At 38.9% G+C, this 23,969-nt stretch overlaps 1 protein-coding gene across 1 annotated transcript; it reads right to left on the bottom strand.

The window, feature by feature from the left end:
• Positions 1-4,352: 4,352 nt before the first annotated feature.
• Positions 4,353-10,058, bottom strand: LOC103353352 (beta-1,4-galactosyltransferase 1-like). Its single transcript, XM_008276283.1, has 2 exons — positions 8,875-10,058; positions 4,353-6,709 (listed from the first exon to the last, which is right to left on the bottom strand). Exons 1-2 carry the CDS (start codon positions 9,283-9,285, stop codon positions 6,041-6,043), a joined length of 1,080 nt encoding a protein of 359 aa, XP_008274505.1. The 5' UTR covers positions 9,286-10,058; the 3' UTR covers positions 4,353-6,040.
• Between the last annotated feature and the right edge of the window lie 13,911 nt (positions 10,059-23,969).

The raw sequence follows: 23,969 nt of genomic DNA, 5'->3' as shown, positions 1-23,969 counted from the left end.
GATGATGACAATAAAAAACAGGCAGCTGATGAATGTGAATAGGACAACCTGTGTGTGTGATTTTATTTATTTATTTATTTTTGCAATGCGTCCTGAAAATAGATGAAAGGTATGGCGCCTTTGTTTAAAGGAAGACACATGTTGCCAGGAGAAGCTTATATGTTGTGGTGTGGGTGCGTATGCATGTGTAGTGGGAGGAGGATTTGGTGCAGTGCGAATCCCCTTTGTAATGGTGCAGCAATCCCCCCCCCCCCTTCCCTCCGTCTCCCTCTCCATCCAGCTCTCTCTCTGTTTCTGCACGCTGAGGTTTATATAAAAGCCTTACGTAAGACCATAACACTCACTTGTACCAGCCCACCACATCAAAGCTGGGGATGCTGACAGCACGAACGGTGCGCGTGCGTCCGTGTCAGCTGATCTCATCATTAATCTGCCGCTTGGGTGCTGGATGTGGACGCCGAGTGTGAGACATGTCGGTGCCTGTGTGCGTTTGTTTTTGGTGTACAAATCTGGCATGGGCACACAGCAGGGAGCGTTTAGCTTGTGCTGAACAACAAACTTCTTATATGAACCAGCAAAGGAGAGGACAAGGGAGTGAGTCATTGGTGAAATGCAAAGTGAAAGTGGGAGAACGGGATTTCTTGTGAGTGTGACTGAGGGTTTGTCTGGCTTCAGTGCTCTTTAACAAAGCTTTCATTTAGTTTGTTGTAACTTTTGATGAACAGAAGCCACAAGTGAGAGAAATCAGATAACGGCAAATGACAAGTGTAACAGCAGTACAAGCAAATATGCATCAGGAGATGGGCAAACTGACTCAAAGTCTGTCAAAAAATTTGGTTACACTACCTAGAAAACAAAAGGTTTGTAGTGGCAAAACTCCTAAATGTACTTTCTTATACCTTCCTTTTCCTCTTTAAGGCTTTGAATGTGTCTTATTTTCCTTAAAAAGAGTTAATATTCATGCTTTGATATTAGAGGATAGCAGTCGTGCAGGAAGTTTTCACATAAAAGTACCATAAAAGTGTCACAACATGCACTTACAGGTAAAGCGGACAACTGGCTCTTGCTTAACTTCAGCATGCTGCCAAACACACACCCCATTAGCAGCGACACTCCCTGACACAATACAGGAAAATGTCTTCTGTGACTGCTACACTATTCTACACTACATCGTGACATTATTATTTCTCATGCATTCATGTAAAAGCAGGATTTTACTGTTGTATTTGGTGGCGGTGGAGCTTGTTTTGAAACCCATTGCAGCTTATCTGCAGATTATGTTCTCCATTAATCAACAGATTGTTTGCTTTGTATACATAATTCTGAAAATAGTGAGAAATGCCTTAAACGATCCTCAAAATAATTTTCTGTAAACTGACTTTTTAAAAAAAAAAAGTACAATACTTCCCTTTGAGACTCAGTCAAATAGTCAGTAAGCAATTTAAATTTGTATTACATACAATACTTGAGAAAGTATACAAGATTAGTTATATTCCACCATTGAAGGGTTGCATGTGAGCATTCAGACACACAATTAACTTGTAATATTTTATCAGTGTGTTTGGTAAATGGTGCAGAATTGTCTATAATCTAAGCCTAATTGCTATCCACTGTTCCTAAAGCAATTAAAACTATTGAAAGTTGAATTTAGCAAAATTGGAAACTGGATTTTTTTTTTATTTTTATTTTTTTTTATTTTTAGGTTTTTAGGAGGGCCAGTGAAAGTCAAATAAACAGGTGCTGTTGGAGAAAATTGCCCGCACAGAAAGAGAAACGTGAAGATCATGCTGATAATCCTCCTCCCCTCAAAAAAAAAATATTGCCTTGATGCTAAGTAGGGTTTCCTGGCCTTGATAAATGTGTGTGTGTTGTGTGATGGAGCACCATTCAAAAGCTGTACCCCACATTCTGCATGGCAGCCTCTCCACAGTCGTTCCCATGGTAACTCCACTAGGTCAACCAATGAAAAGAGGGGGCTGGGCAGGAAGGAGGATGGGAGAGTGTTTGGGGAGGAGGAGGAAGAGGAGGTGAGGGGGGGGGGAGGTTGCTGACAGAGCGTGCGGGAGACGTGATTGGAGTTGAACTGGTGCAATAAAACATTTATACAAATACACACACATGCACAGTAAACTACATGTTGATATGCACACAAACAATAATGATTACGATCACCAATGATTGAGGTTTTGCACACATCCTCTAAACGCATCACGTCTCCGCACTGCTGGGTTTCACCTCTGCAACCTCATGGGAATCCACCCCGCCGCCACCGCCACCGCCACTGTTTTTCCTCTCTCCATTTGCGTCGCTTCGTCCTCGATCGTGCCCTCTCTCATATGATGCCACGGTTCCTCTCAGGACAACATTGTGTAATCCTCCCACCCTTCAATAATTCATCACCGTACAAGCTTTTGACTTTGTCAGTGGGTGTGTCTGTTTGCCACACCGTGAAGAAAAAAGGGCGTGCGCTAAAGTGTCACGCTTAGTGAAGCTGTTGAAAGTCGTTTCTTAAAAGAAGCACGTGTTCCCTCACTGTGACACATTCTGACTTTGACATGATATATAAAAAACTACTCGATTATGTTCCAAAGGAGCAAAATAAATTGAATTATGAAGATGAGTGATGAGAATGTTATAATCTAAGGTCACATAAAGTGAGATAATGTTCTGATAAAGAGCACAATGGCTTAAATCTAGGGCTAAATGTTGACGCAAAACTGACGTTCCACTGAAATTTAAGTTTATCTTCATGAATTTCAATCAATCCCTCATTATGAACTCAACATTATCATGGGTTGGGCCTGCCTGCAAAGTATATTGTGTCACCACTCATTTACTGGAGCAACAATGCTAAAAAATTCATGAGGAGGTTGCGTAGGCTGGGGGCCACACTACATACGTATAGCTGTATTTGAGTGTGATGTGTATTTTGGGCAGAGCGTTGTTGAATAGCCTTTCTAAAGTGTCTTCTGCTTGACTGAGCTGTCAGGTCGTATTTCTCCGACCCCTGAGGCTTCCTTGCTGTACCTGTTACCAGAAGACATCCTACATTTGGGGAGGAAAAGGGACAAACAAAACATGTAAGAAAATCTGCAGATTAAGTAAAAAACAAAAAAAAAAAGAAAAGGATTTTTGAAGAAAGTATTCAGGTCAGTCCAGCCCCTTGGCACCTCAAGGGAGAAGAGCTGAATGCTTCAGAAGGAGTGAAACTGAGCAAATGTTTCGGTTCACAGCATGATGAAGGTTTTTAATCTCTTCAACACGGATTCTGATATATTTACCCTGCTCAGAAACAAAAAAAAATTGTAATGCCGGTTTTGTACTCTAATTGCACACATGAATTATTATCAATTGGAAAAAAAAAAAAGTTTTTCTATCTCAATGCAAAAAAAAAAACACCCCAAAGAAGACAATAAATAGAATTAAGAGACATTTTTCAATAAAAATATGAATTTATTTATGTTACATATCAATGCTATGTATTTTTATTTCTCTGTTTTACATTTCTGAACAATCTCAAGAAAGCAGATTGTTCAAATTCCCCTGAGGTGAGTATTCTAAGTATAGTAGGATGTATTAGAAGTTAATTGGATCATCATAAAATTAAATTAGAACAGTCAGAATAAATCAAAACAGTATTCAATCCCCGATTTCCCTTTCAGTGACAGTCAGATCACGTCCCCATTTCAACAGACACTTTTTTGTCTTCACAAAAGTCCTTCATTCATATAATTTGACATGCATAAGTTATACAACATCATACGTTTACAGTTTAAGCATAAATTATGTTCTTTAACAATGTGTTTAATAGAATAAACAGATTCCTGTCATTTCCAGTTGCACTTGCTGATTATGGCTTTACTGCAGTCTACGTTAAATGATGATTGGCTTACAGCTGTCCAATCAAATAGCTTTGTGTATCTGGATGGAGTCAGATGTCAGTAATTTAGATATCCTTGAAAAGTTATGGTGATTGGAAAGGAAGATCTGAAAAGGTCATAATATAATAAAGGCACTCTGGCATATAAGCACATTTTATTCTATTGCATCTACAGATAACTAAACCTGAACAGATTTAAAGCAGAGATCAAATGAAAAAGTGAATTGCAGGATCTTCTGTGTAAACAAACTGTCACAATCAATAATGTTTTAAAATTGGATACTGTTTGTCCTTCTTTACCCTTTTGTTTCATGAGCGGCAGGTTTGTGGGTTTCGGTTACCTGATGTGATCCTTGGAAAGCTTCCACATACAGAGAACTAGACGAACCGGTAACGAAAAGATTGTAACTGACTGCCAGGAAAATTTGCAGTTTTAGAAATGGGAACAAGTGAAGAAAACAAGCACATCTGCTGATGAGATAGCAAATAATAGTTGTTACATTTTGGCTTGAATCACAAATCCACTGAATAAATGTACGCACGCAGCTTGTTGCTCATTCACAGTGTGCTTCTGGCATAATTGTTTAGTTTTGATGTTCACTGGCAAGCTTAGTTCTGGACAGTGGAAGACAAAGTTCAGTATGATTCTTTTTAAATACATTTAAAAAAATGTTTCTGAACACAAGACATCATCACATATGTGGTTACTGTGCAGAATGCTGCTTTTGCATGACAAAAGACTGTAAATAAATATAAGCAGTGAATCCTTCCTTCAAAAAAAAAAAAAAAAGAATAAAAATATACACAAATCACTGCATTACTGCCACAAAAATCATTGTCCCATTACTATTTCTAACCCACAACAGTTAAAAGCAGTAAAATAACAATAAAAACAACTTTCAACAAAAAACAGAACAACAGGTTTCTCACTGTCATCGTACCTTTCCTGTGTGGCCCATATTTACAACAGCAATGACAATAAAAATATAAAAGCTGTTGCATTTCTTTAGACGCCCAGCATATCTGTTGTCCTTAGTAGCAATATAACTAGATTAGAGAAATTATTTCTAAAAGTAAATGTAAAACAAGACACAGAAGTCCTTTACCAGTCACACATTCTGAAATGCTGTACCTCCTTAAAGTGGTAGGCCTTAATACTTCTGTGACCAGATCAATATGTTCTTCTAAATGATGGTAAAGTTCTGACTCACAAATCTGAAGTTTTTGAACTCTTTCTTTTATATGTTTCTCGGTTAGACACTGGATAATTTTAACATTTACTGAAATAAAACCATGTGAGGCGTTGGTGGCGCTGGTGACAACTCTTAGACATCTGAACACTCTGACGACACACTGCTTTATTTTAAGATGTCAGAAGCCAAAAAGGTTACAAACCACTGGTTTAATCTTTGATAAAGTCTTCTATTTTACCTCAAAGTGCCTTAAAATTGTATTCAAGTACCATACAGGAGTAAAAGTCCAAATATTAGTTCACATGTTTCCATCTCTACAAGCAGACTGTTGTGTCTCTGTCAAATTCATTTAATTCCAAATGTAGTTCTAAACTTTTTTTCTCCCAATTCAGTCAGAACTGTGAGAGCATTAGTTACGGATGAAGAATTTTTCACATTTGGACAAAAATGATTGTCATTTAAAGACTGTGCTAAAGCAAATAAGAGTTAAACTAAACCTATGTTTGTCATTGTCATAAAATGTACATTCACGATACCGTATGTTCACTCGGTGTCCAACATAAGCTTACACCAAGACACACAACTGTCGTCACTCAATCAGCGACTTCATTGTCTTCACTGAATACCTTTGCACTTGACAGACTGAAAACAAAAACAAACAAACAAACAAAAGAAAAATTCCTATGACTTCCCACTCTGCCTGCTGTTGGCGTCAACGCCCTATCATACTTGAACTTGCTGTGTGGCACTTACTCGGATTGTTTTCTCCTGACTTGATCCTTCTTTGTGTTGTATCTACTCTCAGATGTAAGTTGCTTTGGATAAAAGCGTCTGCAAAATGAAATTGTAGAATTTTACCAAAGACCCACCAAACAGAGTACCACCCACTTTTTTTTGAGTTCTGAGACTGAAACATAAATGAATCAATAAGGAACAGCGGTTCAGGATCCACAGGTTGCATCCTGGTTTAGCTTGCTGGAGCTTTAATGTCCACAGTGATAAAAGTGTACAATGCATGCTTCACAGTCTCCTTGACAGTGTATGCAACGGAATTAATCCCATCTTTATCCATGGTCCGCTGGGTATGTCTCAGTTTGTCAGGATTCTTTGGATTGGGCTCATTGTGCAAGTCTCGGTTATGTTTGATCATCCTGTACTTTCCAGTTACAGTGTCAGGCCGAGAAACGGTCATCCCACGGAATATGACTCGTTTATAGATATCGTCGTCCTCACCACCCCAGCCCCAGTAAGAGTTGGGGAAGCCATTAATTTTCAAGAATTGATCCTTGAAAAATGAAGAGACCCCACCGAAGTAGGTGGTGTAGGGTAAGTGGAAGTTAAATTTGTCCATAGCCACCGCCAAGTGCCTTGGACTGTTAAAACATCTGTAGATGTTGCGGTCATCTAGGGGAACCAGGTCTACGTCAGAGAAGACAAAGCAATCGTAATCATATTCCTTCAGGACTTCCAAATATCCTGCATTCATCAGCTTAGCCCGGTTGAACACTCCATCTCCATCCTGGTTGATGACATACACACCGTAGTCCAACTGCTGCCGCATCAATATAGGATGGAGGAAGTAAAGCCAGTGTTTCAGGTGCTCGTCTCGGTTTCGGAATGGGATAATAATTGCCACCTAATCAAAAGAAAGTGAAGGAAGTTTGGTTCAATAAATGTCTTTTAGCCTTTTTTAAAAAAAATTTTACGTAAAGGAAATGCATGACAATGTGTAAAATACTTTCACCCTCTGTCTGTTTTCTTTTTGTCCGTTAAATCAAATTTTTCCTTACTGTGGATTCATTTTTTTACCATAAAAAGTATGTGTCTAGAAGTAGAGAGAACTCAAAAGCTGGAATGAAAAAAAAAATCATTTAAAAATAAAACGCAAAAGTTGAATCTGTTGAATTATGCAACTTACAAAAATGTTTAAAACCTGGAATCAGATTGTACAACTTTTTTCTTCAAGTGTCACTAGGTGCTGCCAGTGTTGGAAAAACATCAACAATTGATTCTACATCCATCCATCCATCCATCCATCCATCCATTATCTATACACTTTTAATCCTCACTAGGTTCATAGGGTCACAGGGAGGCTGGAGCCTATCACAGCTGACTTATGGCGAAGGCAAGGGACACCCTGGACAGGTCACCAGTCTATCACAGGGCTACACTTAAAGACAGACAGCCAAGCACACTCACATTCACACCTTCGGACAATTTAGAACCACCAATTAACCTCAACATGTTTTTGGACTTTGTGGGAGGAAGACGGAGAACCCGAAGAGAACCCACGCTGCACGGGGAGAATATATAAACTCCAAACAGAAAGATCCCGGGTGTCCTCACCGGGACGCGAACCGGCGACCTTCTAGCTACGAGGTGACGGTGCTAAGCTACCTTGCAGCCCTTGATTCTACATACTTTAGATATTTTCATTTGTTTCCATTTATGTCTCCTTTCTGCTCCATGTTTAGCCCAGTTCAGCTAAAAAATTATTGTAACTAGACTGTTGTCACAGTTGAGTTGCTCATGGCATCACGGTTGCACTTGGGGGTCTCATAAGTGCAAATGATTTATTTTGGCAATTTTTTAAGAGGGACACGTAAAATAAAGGTGCTTATTGACACAGATGTACAGTTCATGGATTATGAGAAAGTTGATTATTTTTTACTGTTTCTACAGTTTCTGGCTTTGATAGATAGTGCCGGTTTGATGATTGTTTTTTAAAGACAACATGTCTTTCAGACCCATGTGTGATTTTGGTGTTAAGGCTTTACAACCTCAGTACTTTTTCTCAGTTAGGAATAATGTCAAAACAATCTCTCATATTTCATATTGTGTCACAGCGTGGGCTCAAGCATCAGACAACCTACATCCTTGTAGTATCAGGCTCTTAAGGTTAGGCTGAAGTAAGATCAAGTGACATAACATCACACCCAAAATCCTGACAGCGTAACTTGAAGCCCAGTGATTTGGACACGTCACGAAAAATCACATTCGGAATATATAAAATCTTTCAAAACAAGGTTTAAAGGCGACCTAAAGACAAACCACAACTGTAGCATTTTTTCTAATTGCATTTTTTTCATATGCATCATAATTATTGGAGTCAGTTATGAGTTCGTCATTGTCCTTCCATGTCCATGTTGAATTGTATTGCGTGTGTAAAGAGAGTTAAGAATGAGGAAACTCTTTAAACTCTCAAGGTCTGCATTAGAACTACAGTGAAGTGCATCATCCCAGGCCAAAAAAGAATACATTTAAATTCAGTTTATTGTTGAATGTTGTGAATGTGAATGTTATCGGCAGAAAAAAAATAATAATTAAAAGAAAAAAAAAACTTTACTTTCTAAAAGGATAAAATAAACACGTAAATAAACATTTAAGTGGTATTAACCTTGATACTTAGTGACTTATAAAACGTCAAGACCATCAGTGACTGTGAGTATCATCTGTTTTCACATTTCTTTTTGATTTTCTTATTTGTACTTGTTGAAATGTTAAGAGAAAAAGAAGATAGAAGCAAAGTAACAAAAAAAAGGAATATTAAATTCAATGGAACATTAAAAAAATCATGTAAAAGGTGACACATAGAATTAAATAGTAAATGTTAAGAGCCTGCTAAATACAAGATAACTGTTCCAGTCATGTTACATTTAGTTTTTACACATCACACTATATAAGTGAAATACAGTAGTTTTAGTTTATCTGTTTTTAAGATAAATTCCAAGTACAAAAAACACTCCCAAATCAAGCAGTTTCTTTTTATATATTCACTGGCTTATTTATTCATTTGCTTACCTTCTGTAGTGCGGTACAATCTGGTGGCTTGTACCGTCCTCCCTCCTGAAGAAAAGGACTAATCTTATTTTTCACCTCTTCCAAAGTCAGACTAAAGTTAAATTCCACTCGGAGAGGACCCACAAGTTTCGGAGACTGATCAGGACAGGGTGCCAAAGGCTTCTTCGTAGGGGTTGGCTTCTGCATCATTTCTTTGCTGACTTTTGGGGCTTCAGTCTCCTTTGCCAACACGTGCTGAACATCTTTTACCCTCCAGAAAAATGAGTTGTTTCCATTTTCCACAGGATATGGCTTTGTGAAAAAAGTCAAAAAGCCGTCTTGGCTGTAGAATAAAACCGCAGCAAAAGATGCCAGGCTGAGGAAAACAAAAGCTGCCAGAAATATGAAGACGTTTTTCATCATTTTTGCCATCCTTGACACTGAGTATTGTATACTAAACAGCCAGCTTAGAGCTCTACTGCCTGCATTTCTCTTTGTCAAAGGTGTTCCCAACAAAAGAGCGACCAGGTCGTTTTTTATTTCCTGCAAACAGCTTCTTTTGTCTAGGTCAGCTGATCAGGTTGGGTCTCATACCTGTGGTTAATATTTAATCATGATAGTGTTTTCTTCCTGTTGCACCTGAGACGTGTTTCGGTTCAAGGTGGATTACAATGTGCTGGAGTGTGCCAAAAACACAACTCTCATATCAGACTTCTCAGTGCTTTAAGACTAACAAAAAAAAAAGTCACACATTAAAGGAAGAAGTGCTTGATTATCATACGGAAGAGTTCACTTTGAAAAATATCAAAAAGATAATACAGCAACAATTTTGTTACTACAAATAAAAAATAGCAGTACTCATATGTTGTCACACTGGGCCCTCTACTGGTGCGTGATTGATGGTGCAGCGTAAAATCTGACAAACCAACAGGTTCCTTCTAGCCCTTTGAGAAGTACTCAGGAGAAGCTGTCAGCCCTCAAAGACGTCCACAGCCAGATCCTCTTGTGTAAATCTCAGATATGATCCAGGAAATAAAACTTGTCCATGTCTGCTCCTTGAAATGTGTAAATGTCCATGTGATTCTGTCTGCTACCCGTATTCTTCTGATGTAAGTCCTAGGGAGGCAAAAACCTTTAAAACAGTACAACTAGCTGGACAAAACCATCCCTTGCTAAGTGAAAAAAACAGAACGAAGTATATTTCTACCTCAAGCACACTTCCCCCCTTGAACGTCACTGATAACTACCCTGCCCTGCAGACTTCCTATTTATGTGCAGGCTAACCAACCACAAGGTCAGTGAGGGGAGGGCCAGCCAAACTGAGGACATTGGTCCACCATAAATGTTGACAAATGGGACTGGTGCTCGTTACAATGATCACACCCACCTTGACTTTGCTTTAAGCTGGAACAATGCATACAGAGATGAACGGCGGCTATAGCTGAGTAGTTTAACTTGTATGATGTGATTGTGTACAGAACACCACAAACTGGAGTATGTTAAGCAGAAGAAGACAAAAAAAAAAGTACAATATAATGGTAGGATAAGACATGGCATTAAAGATATTCTATGTTTTGTGTACACATTTGCAGGTTTCAGGTTTCCATTCAGGATTTAAGGGTGTGGTGTAACAGCCAGTCTGAGTATGAATCAGACGAGTGCGCTTCCTTGTTATTTGCTTACTGCATTAAACTTGGAAATATAAAGTTTGCTATCTTTTCAGTTATCGTGTTGATCAGGTGTGATTTTCTGAAAATCCATTTTTTAAAAATTCGTTATTATCTTACAATCCATACAGTCCATATAAAACCAAGCAACGGCTTTGTAGGATGTTGAGATTTTCCCAAATCGGTTTAAATTCGACTAAATATAAACAAAAAGATATAATTCAAATTATAACTGATTTATAGAGATCTATCTCTACTATTTAATTATTTAATAGTACTGGATTGAGTGTGATACAGAACACATGGCGTTCTGTTTTCATTAAATAAACACAGCATAAACAGCACTGGGATGCGGCATTTATGTAACATCGGTACACAAACTTCCCTCCGAAGCGAAGCAGCCAGTTTAAGTCGAATGACAAACAGAGACTGTGTATATTTAGAAGCATTTAAATATTTTAGCTAATATTCAAACACAAACAAATGAAGTGCTGTCTGGAACTGGTCAGTGAACGCAGCTTACCTTTGACAACATTTGATTCACAGGAAACAGCTGTCTGGTTCTCTTTCGCAGAAAATGTCAGTTACAGGGCAGGAAGTCTTTTGAAAAGTACATTTATCTATTTGTCAATCATTTTGCCAAAATTTTCAATGAAGTTCAGAGAGCTGTCGAGAAATGTAAGTTGACAGTTTCCCTTCTTATTTTTGGTTTCAGCTGCCATTAATAGCTCATGATATACAAACAGACTGTTTAGAAAAATGTGTGGCAACTACCTTGATATTTGGTATGAAACCAAATATTTTGAGGATTTTCCTTCTTTAGAATAATAAGTGACTATTGGTGATGTTATTTAAACTTTTCAGACATAATTCTAACCTTGCAAGGTGTCAATATATTTATGCAAACTCATGCTGCGGTTGACTTGGACACTGCTATTTACAAATGCAGCACACCTTGTCCAAGTCTTTGCTTTGACCATAATATCTCGCCAAGAACACTGAAAATAGAGGCAGAAATGGATAAAACAATACCATGCCATCATTTTTGCTAAAGTTTAAGAGAATGTTTTTAAGTAATCAAGTGTTATCCACAGCACTAATGTTCTGTTCTCCAGGAAAACTGCTTTTGTAAGGCTTTATTTTGGGGCATTTTTGCATTCATTTTGGAGGATGGGAGACAGAGATCATCCATTTTTCAATTCTGACTATTGTAGCTATTAACCAGCTGTCTAAATTATCCTCAGTTCAACTTAAAGTCAAAATCCTTTAATTTTCAAACCTTGCTGTTCCCTGCAGCAGTGAGAGTTCAACAGCAGGAAGTGGAGTTATCTTTTTGCTTCAGTCAGCTTATCATAAAACTTGCAATCATAAAATCTGTCTGACAAATACGGTTACAACAAGTATTGCTCCCAGTGTGCAGGCTCTGTTTTGAATAAACTTTACTATTCTTCATGACTCGAGTAAGCTCACCTGAACCATGGCAAAACAGGCAAAACCAGGTACCTCTGAAGCCACAGGAGTCCTATTACACCTGTCCAACACTATCCCCATGACCTTGTTGACATTAAATATGCAGGAGGTTGACGTTAAACCTTGCAAACAGTGACCCCTTGTGGTCCTTCTGTGTTTTTAGGAAGCTGTCAAAACTCGGTTTACGGTTTCCTTAAACTGCACCGCTGTTTATCACAGAGCAAAAACATTTAAGTGTTGAGCATTTTTTGCATGTGACCCCTGGAAGCCACGCCGCTCTGTATATTTAATGCACCAAGGTTTTAACCACCTTATCATTTAAATACAAGCATTGTCCTAGCTGACATGAAAAACACTAGTTGTCTGAACTAAAATTGGTGCATCGAGTAGGGTTTGGTCAAAAAAAGGGATTCTTAAAGGAGCGTGGTGTCCCATTTAGCGATGGCTGCTTGTGTGGTTCAAAGACAGCTGAAATTATGGCAGTGTAATGTTCTCTGTATAAGCTGTGTCTGCTGTCAGAGTTTTGTCAAACTGTGGAATTTTCTGCTTTTGTATTGTCATTTTCAACTGTTCCTATCAGTGTATAATCCAAATATAAGTTTGTTGAGGCTAATTAGGGTCCACAGTGTATTCACTATAGATTCCATCCACCAGCTGGTTACACTTAAAGCACATAAGAGGTGACTTTAGGTTGTGTTACTGACATTGCTGTAAAAGAAGACTTGAAAAAAATAGGCAAATTTTCCCACATTCTCTAATTTTCCCAGGGCTTTGATGGAGATTAAACAATTTACTATGGTTCATCGTGTTCACCCTGGGGATTTCTTTTTGTTTTCATTACTGCTTCAGTTATGTGATATACATGGTTAATATGTTGATGTTGGCACTCAGCTGAACTTGAGTTCTCAGGCCTGAAAAATAGCCCGAAGTGCAAACCAAGATATCACATGTTTGCTTAAATCATAATTCTGTCTAAAAGCATTCTGATAGAAACCAAAAAAGACCCCTCAAAAGCTTGAATGTTTTTCCAGCCTCAAAAGCACCTATCAGACAGAATAATGATTATCAACTGTTTCAAAGGTTTTAAAAATAGAGTATATATCTCATTTCTATAAAATGAACTGCTGTTTCTGTCAAAACTGAAGTGACAATGTGCTTTGCAAAATATTAAAATACAAATAATTACTAAGCAATGATCAAACATAAAAAGAAGGCAACAAAACATGAGTAAAGACAGAGCAACATTAAAAAGTACAATACATTATAAAATGCCTCTCTGTACAGGTGGGTTTACAAAAGCTTTTTGAACTGATGCACTGACTGAGATTTTCTGTTAGAAGAAGCTTCCCTCCAAACCCATTTTAGGATATTTACCACATCCCTGCTTTGCATTAAAAAAAAAAAAAAGTTTAATCAGCTACTTACAGACCCTCAAATTTATATAAACTTGTTCTCTCTCATGTAAAAAGAGACTCAATAAATAGGCAAATATTCTACATAGCAAAAAAAAAAAAACTGCTTTGCTGGACAAATGATGTTTCCTGCATCATTCTGCAGCTCTCATGTTTGCATATCACACCTGCAACAGTTATGATTTTCTTCTAGAAGATAAATGTAAAAATAGTCTTCTAGTCAAACTGCACAGGCGGCGTTTTTCACCTGGATGCTCCAAGTAAAGTAACTAAAAGAAAAACACATTTTTGATTCAAGTGGAGTCTAGTTTATTCTGTGAAAACTTTGGCTTATAAAGTTATAGATCGAGCACAGGCAGTCATATATATATTACCACTAGATGGTGCTAATGTATCACCAATGAGAAATGGGCCTGTGCGCAACATTCTACTGGAGTTCTAGTCTCTTAAGCAAACTAACAGTTACATTTCCATGACTTTGGAGAACAATAAATTGACTAAATCTAATACTAAACCAAGTCTTAATACAAAAATGTAATGCTTGCCTCATCAGGACTTGGTTTCTGTTCCCAAAAGAGAGGCAAAGTCCCACAATGTGACTCATAGATAAGACATGTCCATACGCACACATGTATACATGAATATTATATATGTATTTTTACTGTATATACATATTTTTGTGTGTAACTGCACATGCGTGTGTCTTTCTGCGACAACTCTGCCCTCTGTTTTAAACCACACTTTTGGATAAATGGGCTGCTGTTCACAGAGAAATCTGATCCTGAGGCCTGTATAGATGGAATCCAGCTTTGGTTTGAAAATTTTAATAGATTTTTTTTTTCTTACACATCCCCCTGACTGCTTATTTTTGCTGCTCCCACCGACTCGAGTTTGAGAACGATGCTTACCGAGACACATTTTGCTTTTGTATCCAGGAAAGTTGACTTGTTGGATGGACAGCCAACCCAAACTGAGCTAGCGGGACTGGTAAACCCCTGCTGATTTAGCCACACAAGCCTTAGCTGGCACCGTGGCATCCGTCTGGAAGTGGGCGGATCTGCTTTTTTTGGACCCATGTTTCTACATTTTACTTAGCATGCATGCTTGTGGTGTCAGGGCGACATTTATGCAAAACCGATATCATTTCTTAATTGAATAGAAGAGCACAATTTTAAAACTAGTACTCTGACATTTTTGCAGTTTCAATCAGGGTTTTGCAAACAATAGCTCTGTAGCACAATATAAGTGTAATTTAGAGAATCGGTGCAGTAGGATGTGATGTGTATTTTGATAAGACACCACATACATGCAGTTCATTTCTCAAATTACAGGGACTTTCTCACACTCAGTTAAGTTTCATATTCAATGTATTTGATACTAAAAATGGCTGTAAACAGCTCTGGTATTTTCAGTCAGGCATGACAATGGTGCCAAGAGCAGAATAACAACACAGGAGGACAGGCACAAGGTGTTATTTAACAAAATATGTATGTAAATGTAGCATGTTTTTCTACATTTTTGTAGCTTGAAATGTCCTAGTGTAGACCCTCACAGGATATCCAGAGCTTGTAAGAGGCATAACAACATGTCCATGTACGCCCGCCACCATCTGAAAATTTGAATACACTGCATACACGCATTCTCTGCAGTCGTATAGACAGATGTGAACACACACACACACACGGACACACGCATTCACATTTATACTCAACCACAGCTCTTAAAACAGCCCTAGTTACAGCCTAGAGAACTCAGCAGTTTAGTGAAACATGATGCCCAGACCATAAAAGTGCATGTGTGTTGCTTTGTGTATGTGTGTGTGTGTGTGTGTGTGCGTGTGTGAGACAGAGAGAGAGAGAGAGAGAGAGAGAGAGAGAGAGTGTGTGGTTTTGAGTGGTCTCAGCTGTGTGGGACACACTGCAATGACAGCCAATCAGAGCTAATTCAAAATCAGAGTGGTTTTGACGGCTCCGTGGTCTACCCCGGGGAACAAAGCGCTTTGTGTGTGGATGCATGTGGGTGCGTGAGTGCGTATGTGCACACACCTCTTCAACCTTACTCTACACTCCACCTGCTTCTCATTGCCCAAATGGCCTGACAAAATCTTTTTCTTTTTTTCTTTTTTAAATATATATTCAACGTTTGCATTCCACTGCTTTTTACTCCATAGATGTTAAAATGATGGTAATGCATGGAAGTTATCCAAACTGAAAATAATCCATTAATAGGCTGTCGCTATCTCTTAAGAGAGAAACCTTGCCACTTATTAAACCTCTTTGTCATGTTTACAACACTTAGTTTGAGTTGTCAGCAGCTACCAGGTTAATTGTGAATTTTTAAATCAACCCTAACTTCAAGCTGTGCACAAACTAATGTAGTGACGGAGGAGTCAAGATGTTAGATTGTTCTAGCTTTCCTATTCAAATCTCTTTGTGAAGCTAAGAAAAGCTGGTGTTCACACCTACATTGTTGTTTGTTTTGTCTAAATTTGAGAATAAAATCACAATTACATTTCAAACTGAAAATCCATGGGTCAAAATTTAACACCAATTTGCATCAGTATGGCACGAACGCAAACACAAGAACTGCTTCGTACCAGGTAAATTCCAGCACCTTTAAGACTCATGCTGTCTTAGAGAACCTATGGTTTGTGAACAGACTCCTCAAGCTTTGTAAATGTTAAGTTATATAAAGCAAGAGTTAATTTATTCATTGGACAGTTGTGAAGAAATGCCATCTTGTGCTGTCAGAGCTTCTTAGACCTAAGGAAAGGGAAAACCCAAATAAAGTCTATTTTGGTGCCCTTAAAAATGTCATGCTGCATTTACTGTGCTCAAACGCTGTATTTATCTTCACCGGTGGTCTGACCAGACCTAACAAAGAAATGTTTGGAAGTGAACATTAAACCTCATCATAACAAAAGTAGCCACTTAAAACACAAGGAGGAAGAAGATACATACCACAGTGGGGAAATGACAGCTGCTACTAGAAAGTGAATCAGGTGATATATTCATTCAGGTGTCAGTATAGTGGCTAAAAGTCTTTCTTTTTTTTGTGGGTGGGCACAACTTCCTCACAAATTCAAAAGATAGGAACCCGCAGGTGAGGCCAGCAGAGAAAATACTAATGTGCACGTGCAGTGGGCCGGAAGCAAACCAGAATGCCAGAAGCCTCTTTTGGCCTCATGCACCAGATGAGCAATTTTCTTCAAGTGAGTGGGTGCCATCTTTGAGTCTTGTATCCAGTCCTCCTTTGTACATCCATCATTCACACAGAAATAAACCAAAGGCATTTTGAAAACTGTATTTTAATAAACTCTGGCAAGTCTTATTGTCTCATAATGGTTCTGCAATATATGTTTCATTTCAGGATAAGTTGAAGGCTGTGTTGATCCAGCAGCTTTTGATTTACTACTACACATTTCAAGCAGAGACACGACCTCTGGTCTATCTTTGCCATCACAAACACTGTTAGAATTTCTGGTGCCTTGCTCAAGAACAGTAGCCTGCTCCTCCGCTTTCCTGCCCGGGGTTTTCCCAGCCGGTTCAGGAATTTGATAAAGCAATTTTGTGGTCACAAGTCTCTCACTCTTTCACCTACAACCATTTGCAGTGTTTAAGAGAAAGCTGAGTTGGCAGTTTGAATTCTTCAAAAGTTGTAGGAAACATCAGTCCTACTGTGAGTCATGAGGGCTGGGGGCGAGAACCCGGAGAAGGAAAAATGACAAGCACCATCCTCCGTTCCCCTCATCATCCATCGCTCTCGTTTTCTACGTGACGTGAAGCTGGTGTTCTCCCAATAGGCCCCGGGGTGATGTGTCAGTAGCAAGTGGAGAACGAAGGCGAAGCGTTCAATTAGAGCCCATTGACGTATGGTCTTCACGCCTAACTATCTTCTTCTCCCATCCCTGATTGGTAGCTCTGCAGAGGCTCACTCTCCCTCACTTGTTTGCTCAGTCACACACTTCCTACCTCAAACAGCTGTCTCCCTCACTCACGCACTCGTTCACTCATTTCCCTCTTCATTAACGTCCGTCCTTTCCATCTTCGGTAGATAGACTTCCATGCTCATTTATTTGCCTGCCACCATGTAAAAACACGGTCTTGCCTATTCTGCCTTGCTGAATGAGAATATCAACTGTGAAAGTGTGGTGAATTTGATGTAATAGTTGCAGCTGATGTTGTAAAAAAAAAAAAGAGAGATATGTAGTAGCATTTCCTATGTTTTTTTTTTTAGTCATCATAGGTCAGAAGGGAATACTCATTGCTCAATATATTCTTTGATTACTTTAATTAAAATACTAAAGTACAAATTTGACATCATGAGAAATATGTTTTTTTCTTGCAGAGGATTAGATGAAAACATTTGAAGAAGAAGACAAACATAAATCGAGTATGTCATGTTTCAATAACTACTGTCTTTCTAACACAGGGGAACAAGTATTTGTTGTTCGAACACACGGCATCTCTCCAACAGAATGGACATCATTAAATAACCAACTATATTGGACATGATAACCGGCAAATGGGATCGTAGACCAGAAATCACAGGTCAGCCTTAACTGACAAGCCAGTGTCTCATCTTTCTTTTGTCATCTGTGGCACTGTGTCATTTAAATAAAGCTGTGTTTAAAGGCAGCCCTTTATAATCACTGGTTAAAGGAGTTTCTGTCAAGCTATCTCATCATTGTCCTTCAACATAGTGGTTGGGAATTTCTAAACTTTTTAAGCACAGTTGGCTAAATTGAACACTTTTTTTAAGCTGAATTTTTTCTGATCAATTTGCACTCTTGACCTATATTTTTTTTCAGTGTTTTCTTCTCCCCCCCCCCAGCACCCAGCTAACTTATCTAATTTCATGGCAAAAAAAACAAGTAAAATTAGAGCTGGCTGGTTAGAAACAGTAGAAGCTGCCCATGGCCAAGCAATTATATAATTAAATAATTTAGAAACAAAAATCTTAATTGACTATATTTAGAATAAAAACCCCTTATAAACAACATCTGGTTTCTTTTAAAATATATATTATTGAATCGTAATATCATATGAACCCGAGAAGTAAGCTTTAGTGAGAAAAAACTGAAGGTAATTAAATTATGGCATAAAGTTAGCTAGTATTAATAATAATTATGTTTTTTGTGTTTTAAAAATTAGTTATTGCCAACGCCATCTTACCACATGTTTGGGAATCTAGCCTCAAAAATTAAAACAAACAAACAAACAAACAAAAAATAAATAAAAATAATATACAGAAAAAATGTCTCCAGGTTAAAGGTTACCGGAAGGTCAGAGGTCGGACTTTACTTGGTGAACGACTGCCGCTGTTTCGGATGACAGCGTTAGAAGAGTGGAGAAAGAAAGCAGAAAAACGAAGAGGAAAATGAAAAAGGCCACAACGAAAGTTGCTAAAACGGACTTTGAGCTGTTGCCGTACAAAGAGACCGAGGGAAAGCCATTAGCATGTTAGCATGTCATGTTAGCATGCTCCCTGTGCGACTTGCTTCAAAAGGCGGATTCTCCAGACCTGAAAAGACCAGCCGCTGCTGTAAAGAAAATGCAGAACACATCACTTGTGAAAGGTAAGAATACTCTTGACTGTTGCTGGTGTACTGTGGAGGCTATGTGTGAAGAGTTACCAACAGGAGCTTGTGTTTTCATTACCATTTGTTAGTTGTTGGTCTGTGTGTCCGCTGGTGTTGTCCTGTCTAGCCGTCAGGCTGTGACTCATTTTTGTTAGCTTCCCATGGATGTAGGCACTCTATATGTAGTTTGTTGGCTGTAATTGTATTTATTCATCTTTTACTTTGGAAAAATGACAGGCTCCTCATGACTACAGACGTCCATTGTTGTATTGTTTTGTCAATAAGTGCAAGAACAGGTAATAAAATAATTGTAAATCTGCTGAGAGGTCTGATGCTTCTGTTTTCCTCCGTTCCATGGCTGTGGGACAGCATGCCTGAAGTAGACTTAGGTTAAAAAAATAAGCAGTGCTAACAGGTGTAGATAGGTCTGACAGCTGCTTAGCTCTGTGGTAAAATCCTGCAACACAGCAGTTTGCTTAAGGTTTTCTAGTGTTTTACTTTCTCTAGGAGCGTCAGTGTGAACTGCTTGGCAGAGAGGCCTGGATAGGATTTATCTTTTACATTTTGGTTGTTTAGAACTGCTTCACCTGAGACAAATGCACAGATTTAGCATGCTGCATTAATACACAGAATGGTGCGAAATATACATGGTGACAAGCCATCATGTGCTGAGGTAGACACAGGCTACTGCAGCAGGGGGCAATCCTGGTCCTCGACGGCCACAGTCCTGCATGTTTTAGTTGTTTTTCTCTTCCAACACACCTGATTCAAATGATCAGCTCATCATCAAGCTCTGCAGAAGCCTGATAACGATCCTGATCATTTGAATCAGGTGTGTTGGAAGAGAGAAACATCTAAAACATGCAGGGTTGTGGTCCTCGAGGACCAAGATTGCCCACCCCTGGGCTACTGGGATTATTGTTGCTTGATTTTAAGAGGAGCATTTGTGTAATGGGGAGGGAGCAATTTTGTGTTTCTGAATACATGCATTATGTTATACAAAGGGTTCATTTACAGAATCTGAGTCAAAAAGAGTCAAAAACGCTGCTAAGAGTTTCCTATCTGAATGAGGAGGTTGTGGAACTGTTTCCTTAGCTGTTTTGAGTTGGATGGAGGTTTGTGTGTAACTGCCATACATCACTTGGAGAACAAAAAAAAAAAAAAAACTTCATTCATTTTGGATCTTCCTTGCATTGCACCAACTCCACACACTCTGCAAGAACATTCGGAAGGCATCTCTGAGGAACTGGGTATCTGTCTTCCCTTTGTATTTTACTGTGCTGAATTAATTTCTAATAATTAGTGGGAACTGCTCTGCACATGCCGAATCCTTGACAACCTTTGAATCATCTCGGAGCAGAAGAAGAAACAGTCTCTAGGTCTCTTACCTCCATTATTCCTTCTCTTCTCCCCCAGCTTGCACTTGCTCTTCTTCTCCCCTTCCCTTCCTCCTTCCTCTTGACATGTGTCACATTTTGGGCTTCTGCTCTCGAGGGATAAATGCCAGATTACATGGTGTAGTATTTTTATCCGTAGTACATTAACCGGCGAAGCTTACAGCATCAAAGCTGGGAGGAGATCATCACACAAGAACACACACGTACGCACACACACGTGCAGACAGACACACATGCACGCCGACATACACTCATATCAGAAGTGAAATGGAGGGTGTAAAGTGCCTTTGATCTCTCCCTCCCTCCTATTCCTAATTACCCCAGTGACATACATACATGCAAACACACACACACAATGCACAGATGTCCTGGCATGTACTCACACATGCACACAAAGAAATGAATACATCCTGGGAGGCCATGAAGGCTAAATCCATGGAAAAATGGAGAATTAGATGTCAAATGTTCATCTGCCAAAATTTGAATAAAGGCAACATACAGGTCATGAGATTTATTCTTGACTCGTTCTGAAATTATTGAGCTGTTTATACAGAGATTTATGATCTGATAGAGCTGTAAGACCAGTAATTGTCCACGTTGATGTGTATTCACATGAAAACACACAAAGCAAGGTAGTTTAAGCTGGGACTCAAACTGGATAGTGTGGAATCCCACAATGAGTTTCCAATAGGTTAAAGATAGATACCTGTGTCACACCAATGTTCACATTCAACCCATCATTAATTGTTTTGCACATCACAAACTTGCGGAAAGGGATAGAGGGAAGGGACACTCGGAGGAGTATGAGAGAAACTTAGCAAGAGGTCAGAAAACTTAGACACAATGAGACATGTTTTTGTGGTGGATCAATAAGCACTCTGACATTTTGGTAATTGCCGGACCCTCAAATTTGCTTTTCACATCTATGTGATTGTTGGAGTCAAGGGCAGAGTGCAAAAGAAAAAAAAAAAAGGCAACATGAAAGTGCCAAATAACAATATGCTTTCAAGAGCATGCCAAAGTATAAGGCAGGAATACAACGCCAGCCCTAAAACCTTGTTAGTGAATAGAAGTCTGGAAAAAAGCTGTTACCAGTCCTGGCAATGCCACATCAAAGAAGGGGGAAAATCATATGCATGGACAGATTCTGATACATCTGTTAGTCAGTACCATTTACATGTATGTCAGTGTTTCCTGTGGGATTTTTTTCAGCAGCGGGGGCAGGCTCTCCGGGGAGCCATGGCGATATAAACAAATGACACTTGACTGCAGATTTTTCTTTTACAACCTATTTATTGAATGGCTAGTTGAAAATGACGTTTTAAAAGCTGAATGTAAAAATAAAATAAATAAATAAAACAATAAAATGAAATAAATAAAAACAATAAATAATAATTTTTTGATGGGGCTGTAGAATCAGCGGCAGAGTTTGCACCCAGGCTCAGAACAATGAATTTTTCTGGGTTTTCTATAGAAGAGCCCTAAGGCTCTGTTGAAGGGAAATTCTCCGAGAGGTGGCCGCTGATGCTCAGCAGCATACATGCTGCAAGCTGATCCCTTGCAGCCTGTATCAGAACATTCCTAGAGGGACAGACTAAAGTGGCATTTTTGGTCATTGCTGGGAATACACTGAATGTATTTATTATTTTATTTTTTATTTATTAAGCAGAAATATTGTCATGTATGTTATGCAAAAAAAAAAATAACAAAGGATAAATAGGTTAATGGACACTCAAAATTATCAGTGTGGTAGAGCCATAAGTGGAACCAGCTATTTCTTTCAACCCATGTAGGGTTGATAGCCTGATAGCCTGAGCTCCCCTTTAGGTTCTCCTCCTCTACTCTCATCTCCCTCTCCTGCTCATCCACTCTGCTTTCCCCCTGCTGTACTATGCTCTCCTTCACTTTGTTCCACTGCTCCTCCCTGTCTAATGCTACTCGTCTTATATGATTACATAAAACACAAACGTTAGATCATTTACACTCACATCACATCTGATTACAAGTGTGAACACTATTTTTTACCAAACCGTCACCATTTATGAATCAGTAAAAGGCTAATGATACCTGACTGGCATCATTTTCATCAGGTGTCTTTCTCTTCTTAGGGAAATATTTGAACAAGCTCATCTGAAGATGCAGTCAGCAGTTCCATCATGGTGTGTAGATGTTAGCTTAATGCCATCAATTAGTTTACTCACGTCAGCGGCACTGAGTTGGCCCCTGGCCCAATTAACTTAAGTTACCGATATGTTACGCAACGTTACCTGGCAATATTTTGCGAATGTCTAATTAACTTGTAAAATCTATTGTGTTTTCTTTTGCTCTAAAGCGTCCCTCTTTTTTCTTGTGTGTTGGCCCTCTTTTCTCGGGTGTGCCTCTTCTGTGTCTCTGTGCTGTGGCGTGTGGCTGTGTATGTGGTGCCTTTTTCAGCGGCGCTCTCTTGTGTGTTTTTCGTGTTATTTTCCCCCCCCAGAGTCTAGAGTGTGCGCGATATTTTTTTTTGTTTTTTCGTGTTGTTTTTGCGTGTCCGCGCCCTTGTGGGGGTGTGTTGTGTAGGTGTGGAGATGTGTGGTTGTTTTTTTTGGGCCACTTCAAAAAAAAAAAGAGATTTTTGGGGGCGGGGGCTCTGGTTTTTGGGTATGGGCGCGTGTCTTGTCTATGTGTGTGTTTTGGCAATATTGTATGGTCATTTATGTGTAAACATGTAAGGCTAGCACAGAGTTTCTGAAAATCTTCCTCCTGGAAGGAATTTTCGTGAAAGTCAGTTTTAAGTGGCATAAATCTGCATAGAATATATTCATAGAATGCATTGAAAAAAACAGTAGTAATAACTGTATGTGTGTATGTGAACAAGGCACGTGTCTCAGACGCTGAGAATGGATGTCTGTTTCTGGCATGCTTGCCACCAAGGTAATTTTTATTTACCTAGTACATACTTCAGGCAATTGATGAACTGATGCTCAAGATGTAAATAAAAAATCTGAATTCATCACACTGCAGCCAGTTAATGGGTTTAAATTGGCATAAAAAAAACTTTTGTTTGAGGCTGGAACGCCAGTAACGCAGTCTGCATTGATCTGTAAAGTAGTGTAACTGATTCTTACAGTATCTGTTGTCCACAGCTGCTTTATACTGTGTGAACAGCCTATCCTCTAGTTCATTAAATCACTGGAGCAATCCAAAGGCAGCAGGATGGATCAGTAGCCTCACACTTAAGTGCTTCCATGCCAGAGCGCAGTGCCATTATGCATGACCATCCATTGTGTTTACCTTTATTAAATCATGTGCAAATGACACCAGGCTGTGACAAAGTAGATGCCGTCAATATTACAAACACCCAACTGGTCTGTTATAACTAATTCTGTTGTTTATGTTCGAGATGTCGATTACAGTGACTCCTCGGTCTTGTGTGATTACCTCCTTTCCAACTTTCTTGTTACTAAAAGAAGCATTTCATGTTTTGACCTTGAAATACCTTACTGTTGTGTTACATGTAACACGAAAATGTAATCATGTATGATGTGAGGTACAACAGGAACTATTCTGGAAAAGCTCAGGCTAAATCAGTCATATAAAGGGATTCATC

Source organism: Stegastes partitus, unplaced genomic scaffold (genome assembly GCF_000690725.1).
Source record: "Stegastes partitus isolate 25-593 unplaced genomic scaffold, Stegastes_partitus-1.0.2 Scaffold68, whole genome shotgun sequence".
Taxonomy (NCBI): Eukaryota; Metazoa; Chordata; class Actinopteri; family Pomacentridae; genus Stegastes; species Stegastes partitus.
The sequence above is the reverse complement of the archived record's forward strand: the minus strand, read 5'-3'. Positions and strand labels throughout refer to the sequence as shown.

What these genes read in the sequence shown, in the direction of transcription:
- LOC103353352 (XM_008276283.1), bottom strand. Translation starts at nt 9,285, where the DNA reads ATGGCAAAAATGATGAAAAACGTCTTCATATTTCTGGCAGCTTTTGTT. An exon ending in ATTGTACCGCACTACAGAAG is followed by an intron (nt 6,710 to 8,874) that starts GTAAGCAAATGA and finishes TCTTTTGATTAG; the next exon opens with GTGGCAATTATTATCCCATT.